Source organism: Chanos chanos, chromosome 8 (assembly GCF_902362185.1).
Source record: "Chanos chanos chromosome 8, fChaCha1.1, whole genome shotgun sequence".
In the NCBI taxonomy this organism is placed as follows: Eukaryota; Metazoa; Chordata; class Actinopteri; order Gonorynchiformes; family Chanidae; genus Chanos; species Chanos chanos.
The window spans coordinates 762,706-790,001 of NC_044502.1; the positions used below are offsets into that span (position 1 = coordinate 762,706).

At 44.2% G+C, this 27,296-nt stretch overlaps 1 protein-coding gene across 1 annotated transcript in view; it reads left to right on the forward strand.

The window, feature by feature from the left end:
* Window positions 1–669: 669 nt before the first annotated feature.
* scube3 (signal peptide, CUB domain, EGF-like 3) overlaps window positions 670–27,296 on the forward strand; it is a 42,531-nt gene continuing 15,904 nt past the window's right edge. The window contains exons 1-8 of the mRNA XM_030781689.1: window positions 670–727; window positions 1,128–1,286; window positions 8,456–8,578; window positions 15,023–15,148; window positions 18,743–18,877; window positions 19,728–19,874; window positions 20,143–20,259; window positions 24,290–24,337. Coding sequence (XP_030637549.1) covers window positions 670–727; window positions 1,128–1,286; window positions 8,456–8,578; window positions 15,023–15,148; window positions 18,743–18,877; window positions 19,728–19,874; window positions 20,143–20,259; window positions 24,290–24,337 — 913 coding nt within the window. The remainder of the gene's footprint in view (window positions 728–1,127; window positions 1,287–8,455; window positions 8,579–15,022; window positions 15,149–18,742; window positions 18,878–19,727; window positions 19,875–20,142; window positions 20,260–24,289; window positions 24,338–27,296) is intronic.

Genomic DNA, 27,296 nt, shown 5'->3' on the forward strand with positions numbered 1-27,296 from the left:
GGCTCTGACCCGGCCTTGATTTGGTTTGAATCATCCCAAATTGAAAGGTGATTTCTCACTGCAGTGGGAGTACAGTCCTCTGATTCACATGGCATGTGGTGTGCCCCAGGACTCTATGCTTGGTCCTTTGTCATTCTGTTTATACGTGATGCCATTAGGAGATATCATCTATAAACAAAGATTAGCGTCCACAGTTGAATCGCAACGATGAATCACAGCCTCCCCTGAGGATCTGAGCATTCTTATCAGCTGTAATTCTTTCAGAAATCTTTGGATAGCCCGGCATTTCCTGGAACTTGACAGAGATCGAACAGAGGTGCTTAATTTAGGAGTAGAGTCACATAGAGAAAATTTGGGCAAGTTTGTGGTCAGTTCCGTTTGACTCCAAGGGATCCAATAAAATAAACTGAGTGTTATCATGGGTTAGGAATTCAGTTTTAAAGTATCTATTAAAAAAACATTGGCAGCTTTTTATCACTTGAACAAGTTTTGATTTTGTAGAGAACGATACAGCAAAGCAGTTGAAAACTTGTATCTTTAGCAGATCAGTCCAGAGCAGCTCTGTTCTCTGTCATCGACCTGTAAAACTCTGATACAGGACTCAGCTGTTAGAGTCTCAAACAGAACTAAACCTAGAGATTGCTGCAGTCATATAATCAACGATTCCCAATGACTGGCCACTTTGCCTTTTGGAAGATAATCTGTGACGTCTCTAACGTTGAGGAAGGTGATCGGCTTTTATCAGATTAAACACAGATTAAACTCTGAGGTGTAAAATTTGCATGTGTGGGTAGACTGTACGTGTCTGTCTGCTGGAGACTGCATTCCCAGTTCTCATTATCGACTTGTTTGCCATGCTTGTTTCAAAAGGAGCAGTCTACCTGCCTTGACCTAGCTTACACCGTCACTCATTTTCGCTCTGATTGTTTCTTTCAGTGAAGAGACTGCAGTGCTGTGCTACAGAGAGCTGGTGATTAAAGGCACAGAGTCTGTGGGAGAGATGTGCAGTGAGACGGGTGCATGTGTTTACCGTAAGACACTGCAAAATGACATTGTAGGAATCAGGACCACATGACCCATGAACTTACTGTTTGTGTTTTTACTGTTGGTGTAACTGAACGGGACAGGGTGGCCACGCCACGGCCAGGCAGTGGATCTGAAGAGAACACAGCCGTGGGAATGCAGTTCCCTGCAGTTTCAAATCGTGTCAAGTCCCTGTGACCATGCCATGTCCCAGCAGATGGGCGAGGAGAAGGTTTTTATACAAACGGTTCCTGCTCTGGCTGGTTATTTTGAGCAGTTATATGGAATGCCATATGTCTGCCTTGTCTGTCTGCAGTGCTTTCTTTCTCTCATGCACTGAGAATACAAATAGATTATGACACTGTAAAAAGACAAAAGGAATGACAAACGACACCACGCGGCCTCGTCCTGCCACGGCCAGAAACTGCTAAAAACAAACCAGGCTGTTATGCCGTAATTACAGCGTTGGTCTCTCCTAAAGTCGGTTTGGTGACTCTAAAAAGCTGCAGTCAGTTAGTTAATTGCTACCTGCTGAGAGGATCGTGTCACACCATCAGTTCGGTGGGTAACGTCTGTAATGGCGCTAAGTGCTACCTTAAATAAATACAAACAGATTCAGGGCCTTTCAGGACCTTGTTAGTCTTTAATGTTGTTCAGCTGTCAAAAAATACAATTCATTTTTTCTTAGAGTCAAACTGTTTCATCACAGACAAGTGTTATAATGCAACCACCCAAGGCATTGGTCCATAAGAGAGGTTTCATTCGCTGATTTACCTCAGTGTCTGTGTGCGTGGTAATGGAAGGACGCCCTGCCCTAGCTCTGAGCGGAGTGAGAGAGTAAAGCTACGCTTGGCTGGCACTGAAATCTTCTCCTCACTCCAGCCGTGTGTGTACCGGCAGGGTAAACGCTGAGTCAATAGACTGGCATCTGAGACTAAAACCATGTAGCACAGGGTGCATGTGAACAGCCAATCAACAGGCAGTTTTAGTTTAATACAAAACAAAGATTTAGTTCACTGACATCTTAATGGGTTTGTTAAGTGCCTCCTGTAAGTCTTAATTTGCAAACAGTTTGTGGAGCCATTTGAAGTAAAATTGGTACACACTTACACAGAAACACACACAGACACACACACACACACTTACAGAGAAACACACACGCACAGAAACACACACACACACACACATGCACAGAAACACACACACACTTACACAGAAACACGCACACACACACTTACACAGAAACACTCACACACACACATGCACAGAAACACACACACACACTCATAGAGCAACATGGGTGCTACATGCTGGCTGACTGTTGTTTTTACCTCTTACAGTTCTTTTGTGGTGTAACAGATTTGATAAGAGACATGTTCAGTCACAGCTAATAGATTCTGTCTCTTTACTTTACCTTCCCACCAGAAAGCAATTACAAAAGTTACAGGAGCTGACGTGTGAGTCAGAATGGTGGGACAGACTTTTGAGTCCTCGACACGGAAACACTGATCCCCAGTCTGTCTCCATGGCCTGAGGAGCAAAAGTCTGCAACGCTTCCAGAGTTTAATTAGTTCATTTATTTAGAGTCCAAACAGAAAGTTTTTCAGCATAAAGTTTGTATTTTACAGTGTTTGCTTACCGGAGGCTTGTGCAGTGAATCAGACAGTTAGACTGAATTTAACAGAGTTTGGTTAAAGTGATCTTTCATTTCTGTTAAACTGAATTAAATTACAGTGATGGATTTGCCAGTGAGTACAGGATGAAGTTCAGAGACAGAACAGTGCATTTTTACATAGTTTATTCTACCAGCCTGGACTGTGAGGAAGACAAAACTGGGACATTTCATTTGAATGAATCAGCAGTTTAATGCACGTGTTTGGGTTGAGTTGAATGCATGGCTTTGGGTTGAGTTGAATGCACGGCTTTGGGTTGAGTTGAATGCATGGCTTTGGGTTGAGTTGAATGCACGGCTTTGGGTTGAGTTGAACGCATGGCTTTGGGTTGAGTTGAACGCACGGCTTTGGGTTGAGTTGAATGCACTGCTTTGTACATTGGGTTTTATACACTGGTTCTGAAGAGAAATACACATCTTTACTGATCTGCTCCAGTGGGTCTGAAGAGAAATACACATCTTTACTGAGGGGAAATGTTGGACTCAGAGAGCAGGATGGGAGTCAGGGGCAGAAAAAAAGAGCCCTGTTTCGATGGTGCACTTCACTTTAATGATGCGTTGGAAAAGAGCGAGTGGAAGAGGAATGACCCATCACTTGTTACAGTGGGAAGCTGCCAAGTCCTCTGAAGTCAGTCAAAAGCAGAAAGCAACAGCTCCGCACAAGACGAAGCCCCGACAAGCAGATAACGCTCTGGTACAAGGCCGTGAAAATGACAGGGCCTTTGGCGAATTTACCGGCAGTGGTTTAACCCTTCGATGGCCAGGTGGCCTGGTTAATATGACACACACTGTTCATTAAGAGTCTGAGGTGTTGTGTTTTATCAGTCAGAAGTGCTGGGGTTCTCCCTTCCGCAGTGAACGGCCTCAGAACATGCTACCACACTTAGACTCAGGGGGTCAGAGGAAACTGAAACCAAAAGTTTAACATTCTCTGGTTTTCATTCAGTCACAGATCAAACTGTGCTCATAACATGGCCATGTGTTTGAGATATGTCCCACTTTTTCAGGATACATCTCTTATCCTTAGTAATCTGATCTGATAAACAGGAGAAATGAGCCTCTTCTGTCATGCTTTCTGTTTGGGGTTAAGGCTTGTAAGCATCATGAGTAATGGCCTGTTTCTTGGCTGTATCTCTTGGTTTTCATCTAAAGCTCTTGTTCTGGGAAGAGCAGTGTCTATTGTACTGTGTCAGTAGGATGCCTGTCCGTGGCCCAGAATACAGCCTCAAATCCCCGCTCATCTCACACTGACGAGTCCACACACCATCAGCCTTTCATGTCCCTTCCTCTTTATCTTATTCTCTGGGCTCAGGTCTGTCCGTCCCAGAGGGGCTGAGACTGCTCTGCCATAGTTAGGGTTAGGGTTAGGGTTAGCATGATGGACTGTTCTGATGAAGTCATGTGGTCCCACGATGTGATGGACTGTTTTGGTGAAGTTCCGTGGATCTGTTGCGTGTTTGGTGGCTTTGGTGTTGATGAATGGCTTGGTAACATGGTTTTGGCTTTCGACAAATTGTCATTACAAATCTATTGCTGCATTTTACAGAAGAATTTTGCACACAAGGCTTTTTTTGACACATCACTCTAAAAATGCGTGTGTGTGTGTGTGTGTGAGAGAGAGAGAGAGAGAGAGAGAGAGAAAGAGAGAGAGTGAGAAGGAGATCTAGTTGAAATAGGGAAATCTTTGAAATCTTTTAACAGTGTAGCCTTCAACTACACTATCATAGTTTGTAAACATTTTAATTTAATGTGCTAACTCTTTAATCTAATAAGAAAAATGTGTTCAAGCAATCAAGGAAAACTTACTCTCCAAATCTTTATGTTTCCACCCTAAAAGCAAACAAAAGCTGCAATCCAAACCAAAGTAAGGTAAGCACAGAAAAGAGAATGAACAAAACCAAAGACAGGGAAGAGCTATAATTATCGGCTTTTTGCCCTGTATATATGTTTTCCTTTCAGAAAAACAAACCTTGGTAAATGTTCTGCCTGCTCAACTCTAAGCCTTCACATCATAGCAACTGTAGTACTAACAACTGTTGGTTGGAAAAGTTTTTTACCACCTGAAAGTCAAACGAAAATATCCCAAATGGAAGCAGGCAATATTTCTTTACGAGTCAAAGAGACAACACACACTGTGTTCCTTCATTAGCTGCGGGGGATTAGGGTGGAAACGGTGGAGATGCTAAATTTTGCCCTCACACTGACGTCTGCATTTCGTTAAGTTTCACTCTCTGCTCAGCCAGTCTGTGTGTCATGTCAGAGTGTGTGTGTAGTGTCAGAGTGTGTGTGTAGTGTCAGAGTGTGTGCGTAGTGTCAGAGTGTGTGTGTAGTGTCAGAGTGTGTGTGTAGTGTCAGAGTGTGTGTGTAGTGTCAGAGTCTGTGTGACTGCATGTTTTTGGACTTCAGATCCATCTCAGACATGACAGAGGATCTTCATGTTTTGATGACAGAGGTTTTTCTCTGTCACGTCTTTCTCAGATTGTCCTCACGGTTTTGGCCAGTTTCACTCAGCTACTACAAAAACTCAGTCAGCATCTTTTTTTACGTTATCAGTGTAGACAGTGTCACCGTGACCTGATGTAACTTAGGTCATAATAACGGAGTGGTTTTAGTAAGAAAAAAAAAACAAAAAAAAACAAGATTATTGTTCTTTTAAACATGTATCTGTCCTTTACGAAAGTGAGACTTCGCTGAGCTGAGAGAGTTGGTTCTCTGACGCCGTACGAGTTCTGTTCGAGTTGTAAAATATGGAACACTCTCAAAAGCTTTAACACCACAACAAAACAGCCATTCTGCCTTGACTGTGCACCAGCAGGGCTCCTTCCCTCTGAGAGAGGCTATTTCTGTGGCTGGGCTGGCGGAAGGGGGGAGAAGACCCAGTGAGGGGGGGGGGTTTGGGCAAACACAGAGCGATTCAGCTCACGCTGCAGCCCTGGTGTATGTTTGAACTGTGCACCTTGGGCCTCGCAAGCCACTTCCCTCACACCCCCCCCCCCCCCCCCCCCCCCCCCCCCCCGCTTCACTAAACATCACCACTTACCCCTGAATCTGCCCCTCACTAAATATACCATTTACCCCTCAATCTGCCCCTCACCAAATATACCACTTACCCCTGAATCTGTCCCTCACTAAATATACCATTTACCCCTCAATCTGCCCCTCACCAAATATACCACTTACCCCTGAATCTGCCCCTCACTAAATATACCACTTACCCCTCAATCTGCCCCTCACCAAAAATACCACTTACCCCTCAATCTGCCCCTCATCAAATATACCACTTCCCCCTCAATCTCCCCCTCACTAAATATACCACTTACCCCTCAATCTGCCCCTCACTAAATATACCACTTACCCCTCAATCTGCCCCTCACCAAATATACCACTTACCCCTCAATCTGCCCCTCACTAAATATACCACTTACCCCTGAATCTGCCCCTCGCTAAATATACCATTTACCCCTCAATCTGCCCCTCACCAAATATACCACTTACCCCTCAATCTGCCCCTCACCAAATATACCACTTACCCCTCAATCTGCCCCTCACTAAATATACCACTTACCCCTGAATCTGCCCCTCGCTAAATATACCATTTACCCCTCAATCTGCCCCTCACCAAATATACCACTTACCCCTCAATCTGCCCCTCACTAAATATACCACTTACCCCTCAATCTGCCCCTCATCAAATATACCACTTCCCCCTCAATCTCCCCCTCACTAAATATACCACTTACCCCTCAATCTGCCCCTCACCAAATATACCACTTACCCCTCAGTCCATCTGCCCCTCACCAAACATACCATTTACCCCTCAATCTGCCCCTCATCAAACATACCATTTACCCCTCAATCTGCCCCTCATCAAATATACCACTTACCCCTCAATCTGCCCCTCATCAAATATACCACTTACCCCTCAATCTGCCCCTCATCAAATATACCACTTCCCCCTCAATCTCCCCCTCACTAAATATACCACTTACCCCTCAATCTCCCCCTCACTAAATATACCACTTACCCCTCAATCTGCCCCTGACCAAACATACCATCTACCCCTCAATCTGCCCCTCATCAAACATACCATTTACCCCTCAGTCAGTCTGCCCTTGAACCCAGCTCAGGAAAAGCCCCCTCTGGCAGCCCCCTGTCCTGACACCAGCACCGTTTGGCATCAGTGTGGACTCCACAAAAGTCCGAATGGAAGAATCAGTAAAACCCATGATTCCACAGGAAAGGATATGTCCTGTCAATTAGTGTGAAATGTGAACTGTTGTCCCACGTGAGATGAGGGAGTCCTGTGTGTCCTGTGTGAGATGTGTGAGTCCTGTGTGAGATGAGGGAGTCCTGCGTGAGATGTGGGAGTCCTGTGTGAGATGAGGGAGTCCTGTGTGAGATGAGGGAGTCCTGTGTGAGTCCTGTGTGAGATGAAGGAGTCCTGTGTGAGATGTGGGAGTCTTGTGTGAGATGTGGGAGTCCTGTGTGAGTCCTGTGTGAGTTGAGGGAGTCCTGTGTGAGATGTGGGAGTCCTGTGTGAGATGAGGGAGTCCTGTGTGAGATGTGGGAGTCCTGTGTGAGATGAGGGAGTCCTGTGTGAGATGAGGGAGTCCTGTGTGAGTCCTGTGTGAGATGTGGGAGTCCTGTGTGAGATGAGGGAGTCCTGTGTGAGATGAGGGAGTCCTGTGTGAGTCCTGTGTGAGATGAAGGAGTCCTGTGTGAGATGTGGGAGTCTTGTGTGAGATGTGGGAGTCCTGTGTGAGTCCTGTGTGAGTTGAGGGAGTCCTGTGTGAGATGTGGGAGTCCTGTGTGAGATGAGGGAGTCCTGTGTGAGATGTGGGAGTCCTGTGTGAGTCCTGTGTGAGTCCTGTGTGAGTTGAGGGAGTCCTGTGTGAGATGTGGGAGTCCTGTGTGAGATGAGGGAGTCCTGTGTGAGATGAGGGAGTCCTGTGTGAGTCCTGTGTGAGATGAGGGAGTCCTGTGTGAGTCCTGTGTGAGATGAGGGAGTCCTGTGTGAGATGTGGGAGTCCTGTGTGAGTCCTGTGTGAGATGAAGGAGTCCTGTGTGAGATGTGTGAGTCCTGTGTGAGATGTGGGAGTCCTGTGTGAGATGTGGGAGTCCTGTATGAGATGTGGGAGTCTTGTGTGAGATGAGGGAGTCCTATGTGAGATGAGGGAGTCCTGTATTAGATGTGGGAGTCCTGTGTGAGATGAGGGAGTCCTGTGTGAGATGTGGGAGTCCTGTGTGAGATGTGGGAGTCCTGTATGAGATGTGGGAGTCTTGTGTGAGATGAGGGAGTCCTATGTGAGATGAGGGAGTCCTGTGTTAGATGTGGGAGTCCTGTGTGAGATGAGGGAGTCCTGTGTGACACAGCCACTTCTCATTCTTCACACACCAGTCAGGCGGTGCGTCTGCTTTAAACGGTTTTTGTTTTGGCTCTGCTCTTGTGGAATGTATGATCTGGCCGTTGTCCTGATTGACAATGATGAACTTTGTTACAGACAATGAAAAGACTTTCTGAATCATGTTTGCAGTGCCTTCATATTTTGTGACGTGTTTAGTCTCAGTGACTAAAGTAAAGACTTAAAAAAATTACAGACAGCTTCTTTTTTAAGAATGAAAACTAATCATCACTCCATAACCCAGACAAATTGGTCAGTGAATAAATCTTGTCTAGTCTTAGACCATCACTCACATCTGTGAACACAGAGGTGTAAAGCCATAACAAGGTTGGTCTTTCTTTGTGGTCTTTCCACACAGATGTGGATGAGTGTGCAGAAGCATTGGACACCTGCAGTATTGATGCCATCTGTCAGAACACAGCCAAGTCTTACAAATGCATCTGCAAGTCAGGCTACAAAGGAGACGGACACCACTGTGAAGGTACTGTGTCTGCTTTACCTGGAATGACCTGAGACCTCACACTCACATCAGATCTCATCACATCTATCAGATACAAACACACAGACCTCAGAAAGTCCATCAGATACAAACACACAGACCTCACATAAACTCCATCAGATACAAACACACAGACCTCACATTAACTCCATCAGACACAAACACACAGACCTCAGATAAACTCCATCAGATACAAACGCATAGACCTCAGATAAACTCCATCAGATACAAACACACAGACCTCACATAAACTCCATCAGATACAAACGCACAGACCTCACATAAACTCCATCAGATACAAACGCACAGACCTCAGGTAAACTCCATCAGATACAAACGCATAGACCTCAGATAAACTCCATCAGATACAAACACACAGACCTCACATAAACTCCATCAGATACAAACGCACAGACCTCAGATAAACTCCATCAGATACAAACGCACAGACCTCAGGTAAACTCCATCAGATACAAACACACAGACCTCACATAAACTCCATCAGATACAAACACACAGACCTCACATAAACTCCATCAGACACAAACACACAGACCTCACATAAACTCCATCAGACACAAACACACAGACCTCACATAAACTCCATCAGACACAAACACACAGACCTCAGATAAACTCCATCAGATACAAACACACAGACCTCACATAAACTCCATCAGACACAAACACACAGACCTCACATAAACTCCATCAGATACAAACGCACAGACCTCACATAAACTCCATCAGATACAAACACACAGACCTCACATAAACTCCATCAGACACAAACACACAGACCTCAGATGAAGGGGGAAGGGAACAGTGTTGACAAAAATGTCAAACTCTCTGTACAGTTCTCTCTCTGCTCTATTTAACATCACACAGTCTCTACCAAAAAATATAAAAATCTCTTTCTCTTTGTGTACTGATGAAAGAGAGAGTTGAGTAAACTTGACTGATTTGATTTGATTACTGATTTATATGAGATGATAATTGATTTATTCAGTTTGCAGTAAAGGACTACAGCAGGAACTTTAACTTTTGGGAAAATCTGCAGTCTGGCTCAGACAAATCCAGTAATAATAGTTTGCTGTATTTTTTGAACTGCCACATTTAAAATGCTACCCAGACTCAGAGGAATGGTATTTTTCCAAACTAAGCAGGAGTGGGTTTCCCAAAAGCACCTTACCACCGACAGTCTCATAATTTCCATACGAGGATCATTCTCAGATGCATGAATGTTCCCCAAAACCCTTCCTAGTTAACAAGGGACAGCTCCGCCGGTGTTAATTAATCTGCTGTGTTAATCTGCTGTCTGACCCACTCATTAGTCATAGCAAATTTCTGTACGTCTGTAGGCAGCTCTTACCTTTCATTGCCCATTGTGAGTCACCATAACCAGTTTATTAAACCAGTAATGTCTTATCAAACCTACAGTGTCTTATTAAGCCAATAATGTCTTATCAAACCAATAGTGTCTTATTAAACCAATAGTGTCTTATTAAACCAGTAGTGTCTTATCAAACCAGTAGTGTCTTATTAAACCAGTAATGTCTTATTAAACCAGTAATGTCTTATTAAACCCATAATGTCTTATTAAACCAGTAATGTCTTATTAAACCAGTAATGTCTTATTAAACCCATAATGTCTTATTAAACCCATAATGTCTTATTAAACCAGTAATGTCTTATTAAACCCATAGTGTCTTATTAAACCCATAATGTCTTATTAAACCAGTAGAGTCTCATTAAACCAGTAGAGTCTCATTAAACCCATAATGTCTTATTAAACCAGTAGAGTCTCATTAAACCAGTAGAGTCTCATTAAACCTACTAGGGCTGTCCACTGAAAGTCAACGAGTCGAATCATCTGTTGGAGACCCGTTAGTCGACTGAGATTCTTCAAGTCGAGCTGCTGTTTGTTTGTTTGTTTGTTTGTTTTTTTGTCAGTCTGTCAGTGTGCGTTACAATAACAGATAGAAGCTTATAAAAATGCACAGGGATAACATTTCAATGAGGAGTTATAAATGAAGGGGAATCATAAATATATTTTTATATTCTAGCAGGGCTAGCTGGCACGCTTGCTAAAAAAACCCCACATGACAACATGTCTTATAGACAAAAGTCTATAAGTGCTTGATTTAAACAGAAATACATGTGTGCTGCCTGTCTCAGTATTCCGACAAATCCATACGGTAGCTCGACATTATGCAATTCAAACAGGCCGCAGTTCAAATCTTGCTTCATATGCAGGTGTCTTTTATTGATTTTTAAATGCTCAAAAACTAAACTATTTGCCAAAACTAAAATAAAATTTGGGCTTTTTTGTCTAGAAGCAGGTGTAAATAATTATTTTGGCCATTTAGCTCCATTCACTCCCATTCATTGAGGCCTCTAGGTGAACTGCAGCCAGTTTCGGTACAGTGGTATTAATAGGGTGTAGTCTCTATGTAGATGAGTTCTGCTGCTATCTGGATCTGCTGTTGTGTTGATGCGTGACATAGTCACATAGACAGGTCCTGGCAGATAGCTATGTATGTCCTTGCAGGTATGTAGCCTTTCTTTGCAATAATGAAGGGTTATCATGTTTAGGAACCGATAAGCAGAACTGAAATTCAGTTTTTTTACAGGTACCTGGTACTTGGCATTTTCGATTCAGTTCTAATTTGGAACCGAGTTTCGGTTCCCAACCCTATCAATAGTGTCTTATTAAACCAATAATGACTTATTAAACCTACAGTGGGCAGCCGTGCTCTAAAGGTTAGAGAACCGGGCTTGTGACTGGAGGGTTGCCGATTCGATTCCCAGGCCCAACATCCATGGCTGTGTGCCCTTGAGCAAGGCACTTAACCCTAATGCTCCCCGGGCGCGGAGGAATGCTGCCCACTGCTCCCGCGTCTGTTGTGTGTTGTATGGATGGGTTAAATGCAGAGGACCAATTCACTGCTCGCTGTTCGCAGTGTGTGTGTGTAATCACTGAAACTTAACAGTATCTTGTTAAACCAATAATGTCATATTAAACCAACATGTCTGTGAAGATTCTCAGTCATCCAGGTCATGGTTATCCAAGAAAGGCTGAATCAACAGCAACTGGACTTGGTTTTAGATACTTGAAGACGTTTCACCTCTCAGTGGACAGTAACACCAAGTTCACACGAAAGGACTCCAGGAACGAGAACTTGGCTTTCTTGGACTGTGCCGTACACATTCAAGAAGACAAGAACTGAAGAAGCCTCTTGGATGAGAGGTGAAACATCTTCCAGTATCTACAAACGAAGTCCAGCTGCCCTCGATTCAACCCTTCTTGAATCAAACCTACAGTGTCTTATTAAACCAATAATGTCTTAATAAACCAATAATGTCTTATTAAACCAATAATGTCTTAATAAACCAGTAGTGTCTTATTAAACCTGCAGTGTCTTATTAAACCAATAATGTCTTAATAAACCAGTAGTGTCTTATTAAACCTGCAGTGTCTTATTAAACCAGTTGTGTCCTATTAAACCAGTAATGTCTTATCAAACCAATAATGTCTTATTAAATCAGTAGTGTCTTATTAAACCAACAATGTATTATTAAACCAGTAATGTCTTAATAAACCTACAGTGTCTTAGTAAACCAGTAACGTCTTATTAAACCTACAGTGTCTTATTAAACCAGTAACGTCTTATTAAACCAGTAATGTCTTATTAAACCAATAATGTCTTATTAAATCAGTAGTGTCTTATTAAACCTACAGTGTCTTATTAAACCAGTAATGTCTTATTAAACCTACAGTGTCTTATCAGTAGCCATGCCAAAGGTTTAATACAAAAGAACAAAAATGTGTTTATAAATGACACAGCACATTTTCATCACATGGAAAATATGTTTTTCTCCATGTTAGCTTTTATGTGTAGAAGGATGGATAAATAGATTAAATAAGTAGAATAAATAAATAGATTAAATAAATAGAATAAATAAATAGATTAAATAGATAAATAAATAGTCAATAAAACAAATAGTTGCATTTACATTTAGAGCCTTTCTTCCTGAGAAACTGCGTCATTTGGCTGCGTCACCCTGGAAACGACCGCTCCCATAAGGCTGGAAACGCTTCAGTGCAGAATGAGTGTGATTATTCAGAATGGCTTTTTGTTTACTGTCGTTCACATTACACTCTGAGGGGCTGATTTGACCCAGACCACACCCTGGAAGAAGAAGCTGTCTTGTCTGTAGGGTTCTTCCACACATGTGCTGCTCTGCTTGTTGAGAACAGACGGAGGGTTGAGTCGTCTGACTGTATGACTGGTCTCCTTAGCTTTGCCTGTTCACCGCTGTCCTGTGTCTGTAGGTTTAATAAAGCATGGCTAAGGCAGATCAGTGCTTTAATGTGCAGCTCAGATCGGTGAATCGGCTTTGGTTCTTTTGACCAGTACAGTTGACCAGAGCGGATGAACTGTGTTGCCAGTGTCTTGAATGCAGTGACTGGAATGTGTTTGTAAATGTGTCATTAAATCGATAAGGTTTACTATGGTAGAGAGATCACCTGTTTTAACTGGCTTAACCATTACTGTGTGTTTACAGTGGGGTGTGTGTGTGTGTGTGTGTGTGAGAGAGAGAGAGAGAGAGAGAGAGAGAGAGAAGGAGAGGCAGTTTTAATACCTTGGGTGTTGCAGAATGGTTGCTATGGCAATGTGTTCACAGTGTTCTGTCATTAAAGCATATGTTGCTTTGTCTCATGACAAATGTGTTTGGTTTTTCAAGCCAACTTAATAATGTTAAAAAACCATAGAAATTTGCCATTGGAATGGAAAGTGATATGAAAGGAAATGAAAATTTTATAAAAACTCTGATATGTCTGTAGGACTGTATGGTGGCCTGTAAACTTGTTCAGGCTGGTGAACAGCATGACTGATATGTGACCAGTGGTGAACAGTGTGAGTGATATGTGGTGCATGGTGAACAGTGTGAGTGATGTGTGATCAGTGGTGAACAGTGTGAGTGATGTGTGATCAGTGGTGAACAGTGTGAGTGATATGTGATCAGTGGTGAACAGTGTGAGTGATGTGTGATCAGTGGTGAACAGTGTGAGTGATATGTGATCAGTGGTGAGCAGTGTGAGTGATGTGTGATCAGTGGTGAACAGTGTGAGTGATGTGTGATCAGTGGTGAACAGTGTGACTGATATGTGACCAGTGGTGAACAGTGTGAGTGATCAGTGGTGAATGGTGAACAGTGTGAGTGATGTGAGATCAGTGGTGAACAGTGTGAGTGATATGTGATCAGTGGTGAACAGTGTGACTGATATGTGACCAGTGGTGAACAGTGTGAGTGATCAGTGGTGAATGGTGAACAGTGTGAGTGATGTGTGATCAGTGGTGAACAGTGTGAGTGATATGTGATCAGTGGTGAACAGTGTGACTGATATGTGACCAGTGGTGAACAGTGTGAGTGATCAGTGGTGAATGGTGAACAGTGTGAGTGATGTGTGATCAGTTGTGAACAGTGTGAGTGATGTGTGATCAGTGGTGAACAGTGTGACTGATATGTGACCAGTGGTGAACAGTGTGAGTGATATGTGATCAGTGGTGAGCAGTGTGAGTGATATGTGATCAGTGGTGAACAGTGTGAGTGATCAGTGGTGAATGGTGAACAGTGTGAGTGATATGTGATCAGTGGTGAACAGTGTGACTGATATGGGACCAGTGGTGAACAGTGTGAGGTGAACAGTGTGAGTGATCAGTGGTGAATGGTGAACAGTGTGAGTGATATGTGATCAGTGGTGAACAGTGTGACTGATATGTGACCAGTGGTGAACAGTGTGAGTGATCAGTGGTGAATGGTGAACAGTGTGAGTGATGTGAGATCAGTGGTGAACAGTGTGAGTGATATGTGATCAGTGGTGAAGAGTGTGACTGATATGTGACCAGTGGTGAACAGTGTGAGTGATCAGTGGTGAATGGTGAACAGTGTGAGTGATATGTGATCAGTGGTGAACAGTGTGACTGATATGTGATCAGTGGTGAACAGTGTGAGTGATCAGTGGTGAATGGTGAAAGCATGTCTGTTGATGAGAGACAGCAGGGGCTGTTCCTTTTCACGGTGCTGCAGAGAATTCAAAGGGAAGCAGGGCGGCTACACGCTCATTTACGTTAAATGATGTGGGAAGCGAAATGGTTTGACCTGCATCCCCTGGACGCGGTCCATCTCTGCAGCGCGTTCGATCGACACGCTCTGCTCTAAGGCCCTGTTGTTTCAGCTGGTCGCCTGAGAGTCTCTCGCAAGCCGATTTCAGTGCAAAGTGTCTGTGTTTAACTACTGAGTACCGCATCCTGAACCTGTCCGTTTTGACCTCATTGTGAGCCCTGATGTTACTATGATTCATCCAGATAAACATGCTGTCCCTCACTCTTCATGTCGTCCCCTCTCCTTCTCCCACAGACATTGACGAGTGTGCGAGTGAGTATAACGGTGGATGTGTTCACGAGTGCATCAACATCCCTGGAAATTACAGGTGCACGTGTTACGATGGCTTCCACCTGGCACACGATGGGCATAACTGTTTAGGTGAGTACCGCGTGTGTGTGTGTATGAGTGTGTGTGCGCATGTTTGTGTGTGTATTTAGGTGAACATGATGTGTGTGTATATGTATGTATGTGTATGTGTGTGTATATGTATGTATGTGTATGTGTGTGTATATGTAGGTGAATATGATGGGTGTGGTTGTGTGTTAAGATGAATAGAATGTTAGTGTGTACTGTGTATGTTATGTAATGAAATAAATTCAGCTTACAGTTTAGTGGTTTCCAGATAAACCAGTGAAAAACATGTAGCCTTCTGTCTCCTGTGTCTTCTGTTCCAGTGCTAATGCAAAGTTCTCAAAAGCAGTCACGATCTGATTGTCATGCACAATGAAAACAAATAAATAAACAGGCATTTTACTCAGTTGTTGACAAAGGGAATGTTGATGTTGTGTAATAAGGGCAGAGGTGTTTCTGTGGTCTCACAAAGCCACGCACACACTGCGCTCACACACACACACACACTGCGCTCACACACACACACACACGCACACACGCACGTGCGCATGCACACACGCACACATACATAAACACACACACACAGAAGCACACGCACACACACACACACACACTGAAGCACACGCACACACACACACACAGAAGTATTTGGGATTTGGGAGGAAGGAAGCCAGTGGTGGTGGAAGTTAGTCATGTTATTGTTTAGTCCAAAGGGAATAATTAATAATGCTGATAACAGACTGTTTATGTTTTTAATGATCTTAATGACAACAAGCCTTGTCCCCCGTCACTCATTAAAACATATCTGTCAAAGAATCTCTCTCTCTCTCTCTTTCTCTCACCCCCCACACCCCTCCCTACTGCCTTTATCTCTACCCGTGCTACACACACACACGCACACACACACACACACACACACACAAATGTAATTATAGGGTTCTGTCCTAAGCCATTTAGCATAAACTGCTTGGTTTTTAATGGCTCATTTGCAGAGCCATGTACACAGGTGTTTCTCTGTATTCAGGGATTTCATGCGTGTCAAACAGGCTGGGCTCAGCCTCTCTGTTAGATAGAGACTTACACACCGTGTGTCTGTTAGACAGAGACTTACACACCGTGTGTCTGTTAGACAGAGACTTACACACCGTGTGTCTGTTAGATAGAGACTTACACACCGTGTGTCTGTTAGATAGAGACTTACACACCGTGTGTCTGTTAGATAGAGACCTACACACCGTGTGTCTGTTAGATAGAGACTTACACACCGTGTGTCTGTTAGATAGAGACTTACTCACCATGTGTCTGTGTGTCTGTTAGATAGAGACTTACACACCGTGTGTCTGTTAGAGAGAGACTTACACACCGTGTGTCTGTTAGATAGAGACTTACACACCGTGTGTCTGTTAGATAGAGACTTACTCACCATGTGTCTGTGTGTCTGTTAGATAGAGACTTACACACCGTGTGTCTGTTAGATAGAGACTTACACACCGTGTGTCTGTTAGATAGAGACTTACACACCGTGTGTCTGTTAGATAGAGACTTACTCACCACGTGTCTGTGTGTCTGTTAGATAGAGACTTAAACACCGTGTTTCTGTTAGATAGAGACTTACTCACCACGTGTCTGTGTTTGTTAGACTGAGACTTATACACCATGTGTCTGCGTGTCTGTTAGATAGAGACTTACACACTGTGTGTTTGTGTGTCCCTCTCCCAAACTGAGAAATGGGTACAACCCCTAGCAACAACCAGCCAGCCAACACCTGCCTATCAAGGACATGGAAGCTGCTCTCTGGAATAACTGCAGACGTCGTCATTGAGTACCTGCAGTGGAAGAACTTCCTCTCCCATGAGCAGGAAGGAGCAAGGCAAACAGAAGATCAGCAGATGAAATCAACTCCCTTATCAACTCCCTTATCAACTCCCTTATCAACTCCCTTATCCAGACAGTTTGGACCTTCTCAAATGGCATCAGGATGAAGTTCAGGCTCCATAGATGTGCTAGACTCAGCCAGCATGGCAAGATCACTAGTACTGAGGGAATTAATCTGAACAAAGGATACATCAACCCTGCAGGTGTCAGGTACCTCGGAATATGGCAACATCAGGGGAACCTGTCAGAGGAGACCAAAAAAACAGACACAAGCGCTTACAAACATAGACTGATGAAGTCCAAGCTCAATGGATTGAACAAGGTCCAAGTGATTAACAGCTATGACCCCCCCCCAGTAATAAGCTACAGTGGAGGAATCATCTGATGAGCAGTGGAATACGAACAGGGATTGGACTGAGTGACAAGGGAACTGATGACCATGTAAGGAGCCCTCCATACAAGGGCAGACATCCACTGCCTCTATGTGACCCAGGACCAAGGAAGAGGAGGCCTCTGAAACATCTAAAAACAGCCATCAGAGCAGAGGAACTCAGTCTGGCTGAGTACACATGGTCCCCCAAGAAAGGCTGGGGCACAACCGTCCAGGCAATCGGCCTGAGAGGGCGGTATGAGAAACCCCACGAAGGAGCCAAGGCCTGGGGGACAGATGGAGGACAACATTAGGACTTGGAGACAGAAGACCCTGCACGGTCAGTTCCGAAAACAGGTAGAAGAACAAACCAGTGTGGAAGAGACACACAGATGGATGATGGAGGCGGGTCTCAAGGCATCAACAGAGGCTCTCATCACCTCAGCACAGGACCAGGCACTGAACACCATGTGACATACAGCAAGAACACTGAACGTCAGTAATGACACAGAGTGTACACTGCACAAGGAACAGGATGAGACAGTCACACATCTACTGACTTGATGCCAGAAGGTTACCAACCCTGAGAACCTAAAGAGGCAGAACAAAGACATAGCACCACTGGTACATAGGACCATCTGTGAGCACTGCCAGATCACAGTGCATCTGGAGGCCATGGCTGCATAAACCTGAGGGTAAAAATCATGTCAGACATGGAAATCAGAGCCAACAGGAAGATCCCAGAAGATCCCAGAAGAGCAGTGATCATCGACATCACAGTTCCAGATGACAAGAGTGTCACAGAAGAAAACCAGCATATACCAGGACCTGCAACCTGAAGTGCAAAAGATCTGAAATGTGAAGGACTAGGACATCCCAGTAGTGAACAGGGCCCTGGACACCCAATGGTCAGCTGTTCCACAGAACTGAACAAACAGCAAGGATCCTGATAGGAACTCCAAGATCCAGAAGAACAACAAACAGCCCAAGGAAGTCATGATGAATGAATGAAGAAGAAGAAGAAGAAGAGGAAGAAGAAGAAGAAGAAGAGGAAGAGAAAGGTGTGGCTCTTCATGCATGGAGGAGACAACAAGGCCAAAATAAAGAATCATTTGTATTAAATAAATAAATAAATAAATAAATGAGTATAATGAAAAATACAAAGTGAATGCGTGCATGAATATGTAAACACGTTTGGGGAAAAGTCATAATTTTAGTATGTATGAATAAATGTACATATGTTTTCATTCATTTAATAAAGGGTAAGAGTCACGGAGCCCAAAGGCCTAGTCATGTTCTCCGTGTGTGCATGGCCCTAATGTAATATCTGACTGCAGCGTGACGCATGCCTGGGGCTGTGTGTTGTTCTGCGGCAGATGTGGACGAGTGTTCTGAAGGGAATGGAGGCTGTCAGCAGGTCTGTGTGAATATGATGGGGAGTTACGAGTGCCGCTGTACGGAGGGGTTTCTCCTCAGTGACAACCAGCACACCTGCATACAGAGGCCCAAAGGTGAGCTCTGCTCCCCAACACGCACATAAAACATCGGAATGCATCTACGCACTAATCACCGAAACATAGACTACTCTGCAGTCCACAGAGCAGCAGACAGACGCTGACTGCCCACCTGTACAGCAGAAAACATGTCCCTTTTTCCAGGGTCCAGGGCAGCTGTCAGTCATCACACTGTCCTTGCTGTGTTGATGGGATAGGGAGGTTTTGGTCCTCACAATTAGATTGGCATGTGTTGCCAGTAAACATTTAAAACTTTAAGATTTTTTGATAATTATTGAAGTTGGAACCACTGATACTATATTCAGACTAATTTGGTGATGTTGGAGAAATGGCCTGGTTTGCAAATGTCCTTTTTGTTAAAAACAGAATAGGAAAAAATGAAAACGATGGCTGTTATGGGTTCTTGAAGGAAAAGTAATGTATTATAAGGGCCATGGATAAAAATCTGAGGCTATAAAGTAAAGACAGTGAGTGGCCAAACTTCGTTACAGGATAATTCCATTACAAAACAATTCCTTTATAAATAATTCCATTGTAGAACAACTCCGTTATAAAACAATTCCATTATAGATAATGCTATTATAAAACAGTTCTGTTACAGAACAATTCCATTATGAAACATTCAGACTGAGCCTTGAGCACCTACAGTTGCCCTGTCAGCCACATCCAATGTCACACACGTATTATATACAGATACAATTGCCATGAGCAAAACTTAATGACGCTGAAGTTGGTTTTGGACGTTGTTCTGGCATCAGTGTTAACATGTGCTCCTTTGCTGAGGGCGTAGGAGTGGCCTGACTGAAGCATTCCTCTCGTTTTCCCTCTCTGTGTCTGACACACTCAGTGCGTTTCGATGGAGCCAAGGACGGGCCGACATGCATGGTTAAAAACCACGGCTGTGCCCATATCTGTCGGGAAAACCCCAAGGGCGGCATCTCCTGTGAGTGCCGCCCAGGATTTCAGCTCACCCGAAACAACAGGGACTGCAAGCGTGAGTATTACCCTCACCTTCCTCCTCCTCTTCCTCCTCCTCATCTTCATCATCCTCATCTTCACTCATCCCCAACCTCCAGATTCACATCAGTGTCTGAATATTTTATCTGCACTATTTCATCTGCTTCATTATGCATTACAACATCTTCCCTCGCGTTGCCGTGGGATTCAGGAAGGAGAGTTATGGTTCAGCTGTGGAAACAAATCATCCAGGCAGGATGTGATGCGCTAACAGTTTGTACCTGTCATTAAACCTTCTTCAACAGTGACGTGTAACTATGGAAACGGCGGGTGTCAGCACATCTGTGAGGAGACCGACTTTGGGCCGCGCTGTGCGTGCCACATGAAGTTTGCTCTGAACTCTGACGGCAAGACGTGTGTGGGTGAGTCTCAGCTGATATAACACAACACAACACAACATAACACAACATAACACACAACGCAACGCAACGCAACACAGCACAGCACAGCACAACATAACACAACATGACACACAACGCAACACAACCCAACGCAACACAACACAACATAACACAACATAACACACAACGCAACACAACACAACATAACACAACATGACACAACACAACGCAACCCAACGCAACACAACACAACATAACACAACCCAACGCAACACAACACAACACACAACGCAACACAACACAACATAACACAACATGACACAACACAACGCAACCCAACGCAACACAACACAACATAACACAACCCAACGCAACACAACACAACACAGCACAACATGACACACAACGCAACGCAACCCAACGCAACACAGCACAACACAACACAACATGACAAACAACGGAACACAACACAGCACAGCACAACATAACACAACATGACACACAACACAACACAACCCAACGCAACACAACACAGCACAGCACAACATAACACAACACCACGCAGCACAACACAATGCAACCCAACGCAACACAGCACAGCACAATATGACACACAACGCAACACAACACAACATAACACAACACAACATAACACAACATGACACACAACGCACCACAACCCAACGCAACACAACACAACATAACACAACACAACGCAACACAACACAACATAACACAACACCACGCAGCACAACACAACGCAGCGCAACCCAACGCAACACAGCACAGCACAATATGACACACAACGCAACACAACACAACATAACACAACACAACATAACACAACATGACACACAACACAACCCAACGCAACACAACACAACATAACACAACACAACGCAACACAAAGCAACATAACACTACCCAACATAACACAACATGACACAACACAACATAACACAACATGACACACAACGCAACACAACCCAACGCAACACAACACAACATGACACACAACGCAACACAACCCAACGCAACATAACACAACATGACACAACACAACATAACACAACATGACACACAACGCAACACAACCCAACGCAACATAACACAACATGACACAACACAACATAACACAACACAACACAACATAACACAGCACAACATAACACAACATGACACACAACGCAACGCAACCCAACGCAACACAGCACAGCACAACATAACACAACATGACACACAACGCAATGCAACCCAACGCAACACAACATAACACAACACAACATAACACAACATGACACACAACGCAAGGCAACGCAACACAGCACAGCACAATATGACACACAACCCAAAACAACCCAACGCAACACAACACAACACAACACAACACAACACAACACAGCATAACACACAACACAACCCAACGCAACGTAACACAACACAACATAACACACAACACAACCCAACGCAACACAACACAACACAGCACAACATGACACACAACACAACCCAACGCAACACAACACAACACAGCACAACATGACACACAACACAACCCAACGCAACGCAACACAGCACAACACAACATAACACAACACCACGCAACACAACATAACACAGCACAACATAACACAACATGACACACAACGCAACGCAACCCAACGCAACACAGCACAGCACAACATAACACAACATGACACACAACGCAATGCAACCCAACGCAACACAACATAACACAACACAACATAACACAACATGACACACAACGCAAGGCAACGCAACACAGCACAGCACAATATGACACACAACCCAAAACAACACAACGCAACACAACACAACACAACACAACACAACACAGCATAACACACAACACAACCCAACGCAACGTAACACAACACAACATAACACACAACACAACCCAACGCAACACAACACAACACAGCACAACATGACACACAACACAACCCAACGCAACACAACACAACACAGCACAACATGACACACAACACAACCCAACGCAACGCAACACAGCACAACACAACACAACACCACGCAACACAACCCAGCACAGCACAGCACAGCATAACACACAACGCAACGCAATGCAACACAACATAACCCGCAACACAGCACAACACCACACAGCACAACACAACACAACACACAACACAACCCAACGCAACGCAACACAACACAGCACAACATAGCACGAAACGCAACACAACACCACGCAACGCAACACAACACCAATGCAACGCAACACAACATAACACAACACAGCACAGCACAACACAACACCACGCAATGCAATGTAACGCAACACAGCACAACACAACACAGCACAGCACAGCACAGCACAGCACAGCACAGCACAGCACAACACACAACAAAGCACAACACAACACAACACAGCACAGCACAACACAACACACAGCACAGCACAGCACAGCACAGCACAGCACAGCACAGCACAGCACAACAACAATTCTGTTAAAAGCCATAATATGAGTAGTGCACTCCGTGCTTTCATTCTTCCCTTAGCCTTTTAGCAGAATTTCTCCTCAGTCCCCTGGCACAGCGAGCACTGGGCTGCCTGTGCTTACATACCTGACCTGTGCTTACATACCTGACCTGACCTTGTGCTTACACACCTGACCTTTCACTGGCTCTGATAACTTTAGTGTTTGCTCATAAAGACAGTGTCATCCACTCCACCTAAATGCTGTGACTCCTTCAGTGACTCCCCTGATGTGACTCCTCCAGTGGGGAAACAGTAGCGAGCCTTTGTATTGAATGGAAAGAGTGCTCTGTTTTGGGGAGCTCCACTCTGACTGACACTTCAGGTTTATTTCTGTCGCTGTTTTTGCAAAATCAAAAACTCTCTCAAAGCAGCTTTACAACGATCGGTGCCTAGACCCCCAGTGAGCAAGCCCAGGGTGTCAGTGTCGGGGAAAAACTCCCTGATACAGTCACTCCTATATTACAGAAGAACATTTCTGACGGTCCCATTGTACATCAGTAGGAAACTGACAGAAAATGTTTTGATAGAACATTTTAAATAACCTTGTTTTAGTGTAGTTTCATCTCCAAGCAACAGAGAACATTCTAAGATGTAAAGCGAAATCTGTTTCTGCAGTCAGAATATCAGCCTCACTCAGCCCTAATCCACTCAAATCTGATTTTCCACACGTGGGCGTTTCTGTCCGTCGGCTGAAGTGATGCTTTCACGGTGGATCACCATCAGAGATCTTAATGGGAGAGAAATGCCCTGGTTAGTTTGACACATGGCAGAGAGAGAGAGTGTGTTTGGCTCACATGGCCTCTCCGAGGTGCCAGACGGAGGCAGAGAACCGTGTGTGTAACTGCTCGTGCCATGTCAGCGGGGAGGAGAGGCTGAAAAATTCATTAAAATTTAGGAAAAATCTCTGCAAATGAAAAAAAGACGAATATTAAACTCAAAAGAAAAAACTAGGCAATGGATGATAGTAGATGAAAGTGAACATTAACTGTGTTTACTCTTTTGTGTGTCTGTGTGTGTGTGTGTGTCTGTGTGTGTGTGTCTGTGCGATCTGTGTGTGTGTATGTGTGTGTGTGTGTGTGTGTCTCTGCGTGTGTGTGTGTGTATGTGTATGTGTGTATATGTGTGCATGTGTGTGTATGTGTCTGTGTGTGTGTATGTGTATGTGTGTGTGTGTGTCTCTGTGTGTATGTGTGTGTGTGTGTGTGTCTGTGTGTGTGTCTGTGTGTGTGTGTGTCTGTGTGTCTGTGTGTCTGTGTGTGTGTGTGTGTGTGTGTGTGTGTGTGTGTGTGTCTCTGTGTGTATGTGTGTGTGTGTGTGTGTCTGTCTCTCTGTGTGTGTATGTGTGTGTGTGTGTCTGTGTGTGTGTGTGTGTGTCTGTGTGTGTGTGTGTGTCTGTCTCTCTGTGTGTGTATGTGTGTGTGTGTGTCTGTGTGTGTGTGTGTGTGTCTGTGTGTGTGTGTGTGTCTGTCTCTCTGTGTGTGTGTATGTGTGTGTGTCTGTGTGTGTGTGTGTGTGTGTGTGTGTGTACAGGGGAGAGAAGTGTCCAGAAGCAGCCACCCCCACAGCTCTTACCTAACGGTAAATATGACACTCACCTGTACTGGTCCCATACACTCACCTGTACTGGTCCCATACACTCACCTTTACTGGTCCCATACACTCACCTTTACTGGTCCCATACACTCACCTGTACTGGTCCCATACACTCACCTGTACTGGTCCCATACCCTCACCTCTACTGGTCTCATACACTCACCTGTACTGGTCCCATACACTCACCTGTACTGGTCTCGTACACTCACCTGTACTGGTCCCATACCCTCACCTGTACTGGTCTTATACACTCACCTGTACTGGTCTCATAACCTCAGCTGTACTGGTCTTATACACTCACCTCTACTGGTCTCATACCCTCACCTGTACTGGTCTCATATACTCACCTGTACTGGTCTTATACACTCACCTGTACTGGTCTCATAACCTCACCCGTACTGGTATTATACACTCACCTGTGCTGGTCCCATAAACTCACTTGTACTGGTCTTATACACTCATCTATACTGGTTTTATACCCTCACCTGTACTAGGCTTATAATCTCACCTGTACTGGTCCTAAACACTCACCTGTACTGGTCTTATATACTCACCTATACTGGTCTTATACACTCACCTGTACTGGTCTCATACCCTCACCTGTACTAGTCTTATAATCTCACCTATACTGGTCTTAAACACTCACCTGTGCCAGTCTTATACCTTCATCTGTACTGGACATATGCACTCAGCTGTGTTGATGGTATAGTCTCCCGTGTCCTGGGCCTGTAAACTCAGTTGTACAAGTTACAATAGTGTTTTCTTTGACCATACATAGTATTGGCGGTCTATTTGGATTTATAATGCGGATTGAGTTTTCTGGCCATGTGACAGACACAGGGCATGACCAGTGCAACAGGCTAATGTACACAGAGAGCATCACCAATGGAACAGAGTAATGTATACACAAGGTAATGTATACACAGGGTAATGTATAGACAGGGTAATGAAGACACAGGGTAATGTATACACAAGGTAATGTATACACAGGGTAATGTATACACAGGGTAATGTAGACACAGGGTAATGTATACACAGGGTATCGTATACACAGGGTAATGTAGACACAGGGTAATGTATACACAGGGTAAATTAGACACAGGGTAATGTATACACAGGGTAATGTAGACACAGGGTAATGTATACACAGGGTATTGTATACACAGGGTAAATTAGACACAGGGTAATGTATACATAGGGTATTGTATACACAGGGTAAATTAGACACAGGGTAATGTATACACAGGGTATTGTATACACAGGGTAATGTAGACACAGGGTAATGTATACACAGGGTATTGTATACACAGGATGATTTAGACACTGGGTAATGTATAAACAGAGTAATGTGTACACTGGTTAATGCATACACAGGGTCGTGTATACACCGAAGATGACCAGTGAAATAGAGTAATGTGTCTCACATAGACATCTATGTGTGATTGTATTAAGACATAAAGGTCTGACAGATGGAGAGTCTCAGCAGAGTGTAGGGACAGTATGCGGTACAGCTTTTCACCACATTGTACCAACTGCACTGGCATCCCGTGACACTGCACAAACAGACTAGACTAGACTAGACAAGATGAGACTAGACTAGACTAGACTAAACTAGACTAGACAAGATGAGACCAGACTAGACTAGACTAAAGTTGAATTGTACAGAATTGAATTGAATCAAATTGAATTGAAAATTGTTACATCAGGTTTGTAGACCTAACACAGGTGGAAGTTGATTTAAACACTCACTATCTAAGCTGCTTATCCTGATTAGGGTCACGGGGGGTGCTGGAGCCTATCCCAGCGCTCATAGGGCGAAAGGCGAGAAACACTCTGTGTATACATTACCCTGTGTCTAATTTACCCCAGTGTATACCTTACCCTGTGTGTCTGCCATCACAGGGCAGACGCACAGACAAACACACTCAGGCACACATTCATACCTAGGGGCAATTTAGTGTCTCCAATTCACCTAACCTGCATGTCTTTGGACTGTGGGAGGAAACCGGAGCTCCCGGAGGAAACCCACGCAGACATGGGGAGAACATGCAAACTCCACACAGAAAGGACCCTGGCCGCCCGGCCGGGAATCGAACCCGAGACCTTCTTGCTGTGAGGCGACAGCACTGCGCCACTGTACCGCCTTTAATTTAAACAGTGGACCATAAAGCTCTTGGTTTTCATGCTTTGTGATTGGAGGAGCTGTTGGTATGACCTGAGATGTTTTGTCTGTAGAGACTTTGTGATTGGAGGATCTGTTGGTATGACCTGAGATGTTTTGTTTGTAGAGACTTTGTGATTGGAGGAGCTGTTGGTATGACCTGAGATGTTTTGTTTGTAGAGACTTTGTGATTGGAGGAGCTGTTGGTATGACCTGAGATGTTTGTAGAGACTTTGTGATTGGAGGAGCTGTTGGTATGACCTGAGATGTTTGTAGAGACTGTGATTGGAGGAGCTGTTGGTATGACCTGAGATGTTTTGTTTGTAGAGACTTTGTGATTGGAGGAGCTGTTGGTATGACCTGAGATGTTTGTAGAGACTGTGATTGGAGGAGCTGTTGGTATGACCTGAGATGTTTTGTTTGTAGAGACTTTGTGATTGGAGGAGCTGTTGGTATGACCTGAGATGTTTTGTTTGTAGAGACTTTGTGATTGGAGGAGCTGTTGGTATGACCTGAGATGTTTGTAGAGACTTTGTGATTGGAGGAGCTGTTGGTATGACCTGAGATGTTTGTAGAGACTGTGATTGGAGGAGCTGTTGGTATGACCTGAGATGTTTTGTTTGTAGAGACTTTGTGATTGGAGGAGCTGTTGGTATGACCTGAGATGTTTGTAGAGACTGTGATTGGAGGAGCTGTTGGTATGACCTGAGATGTTTTGTTTGTAGAGACTTTGTGATTGGAGGAGCTGTTGGTATGACCTGAGATGTTTGTAGAGACTTTGTG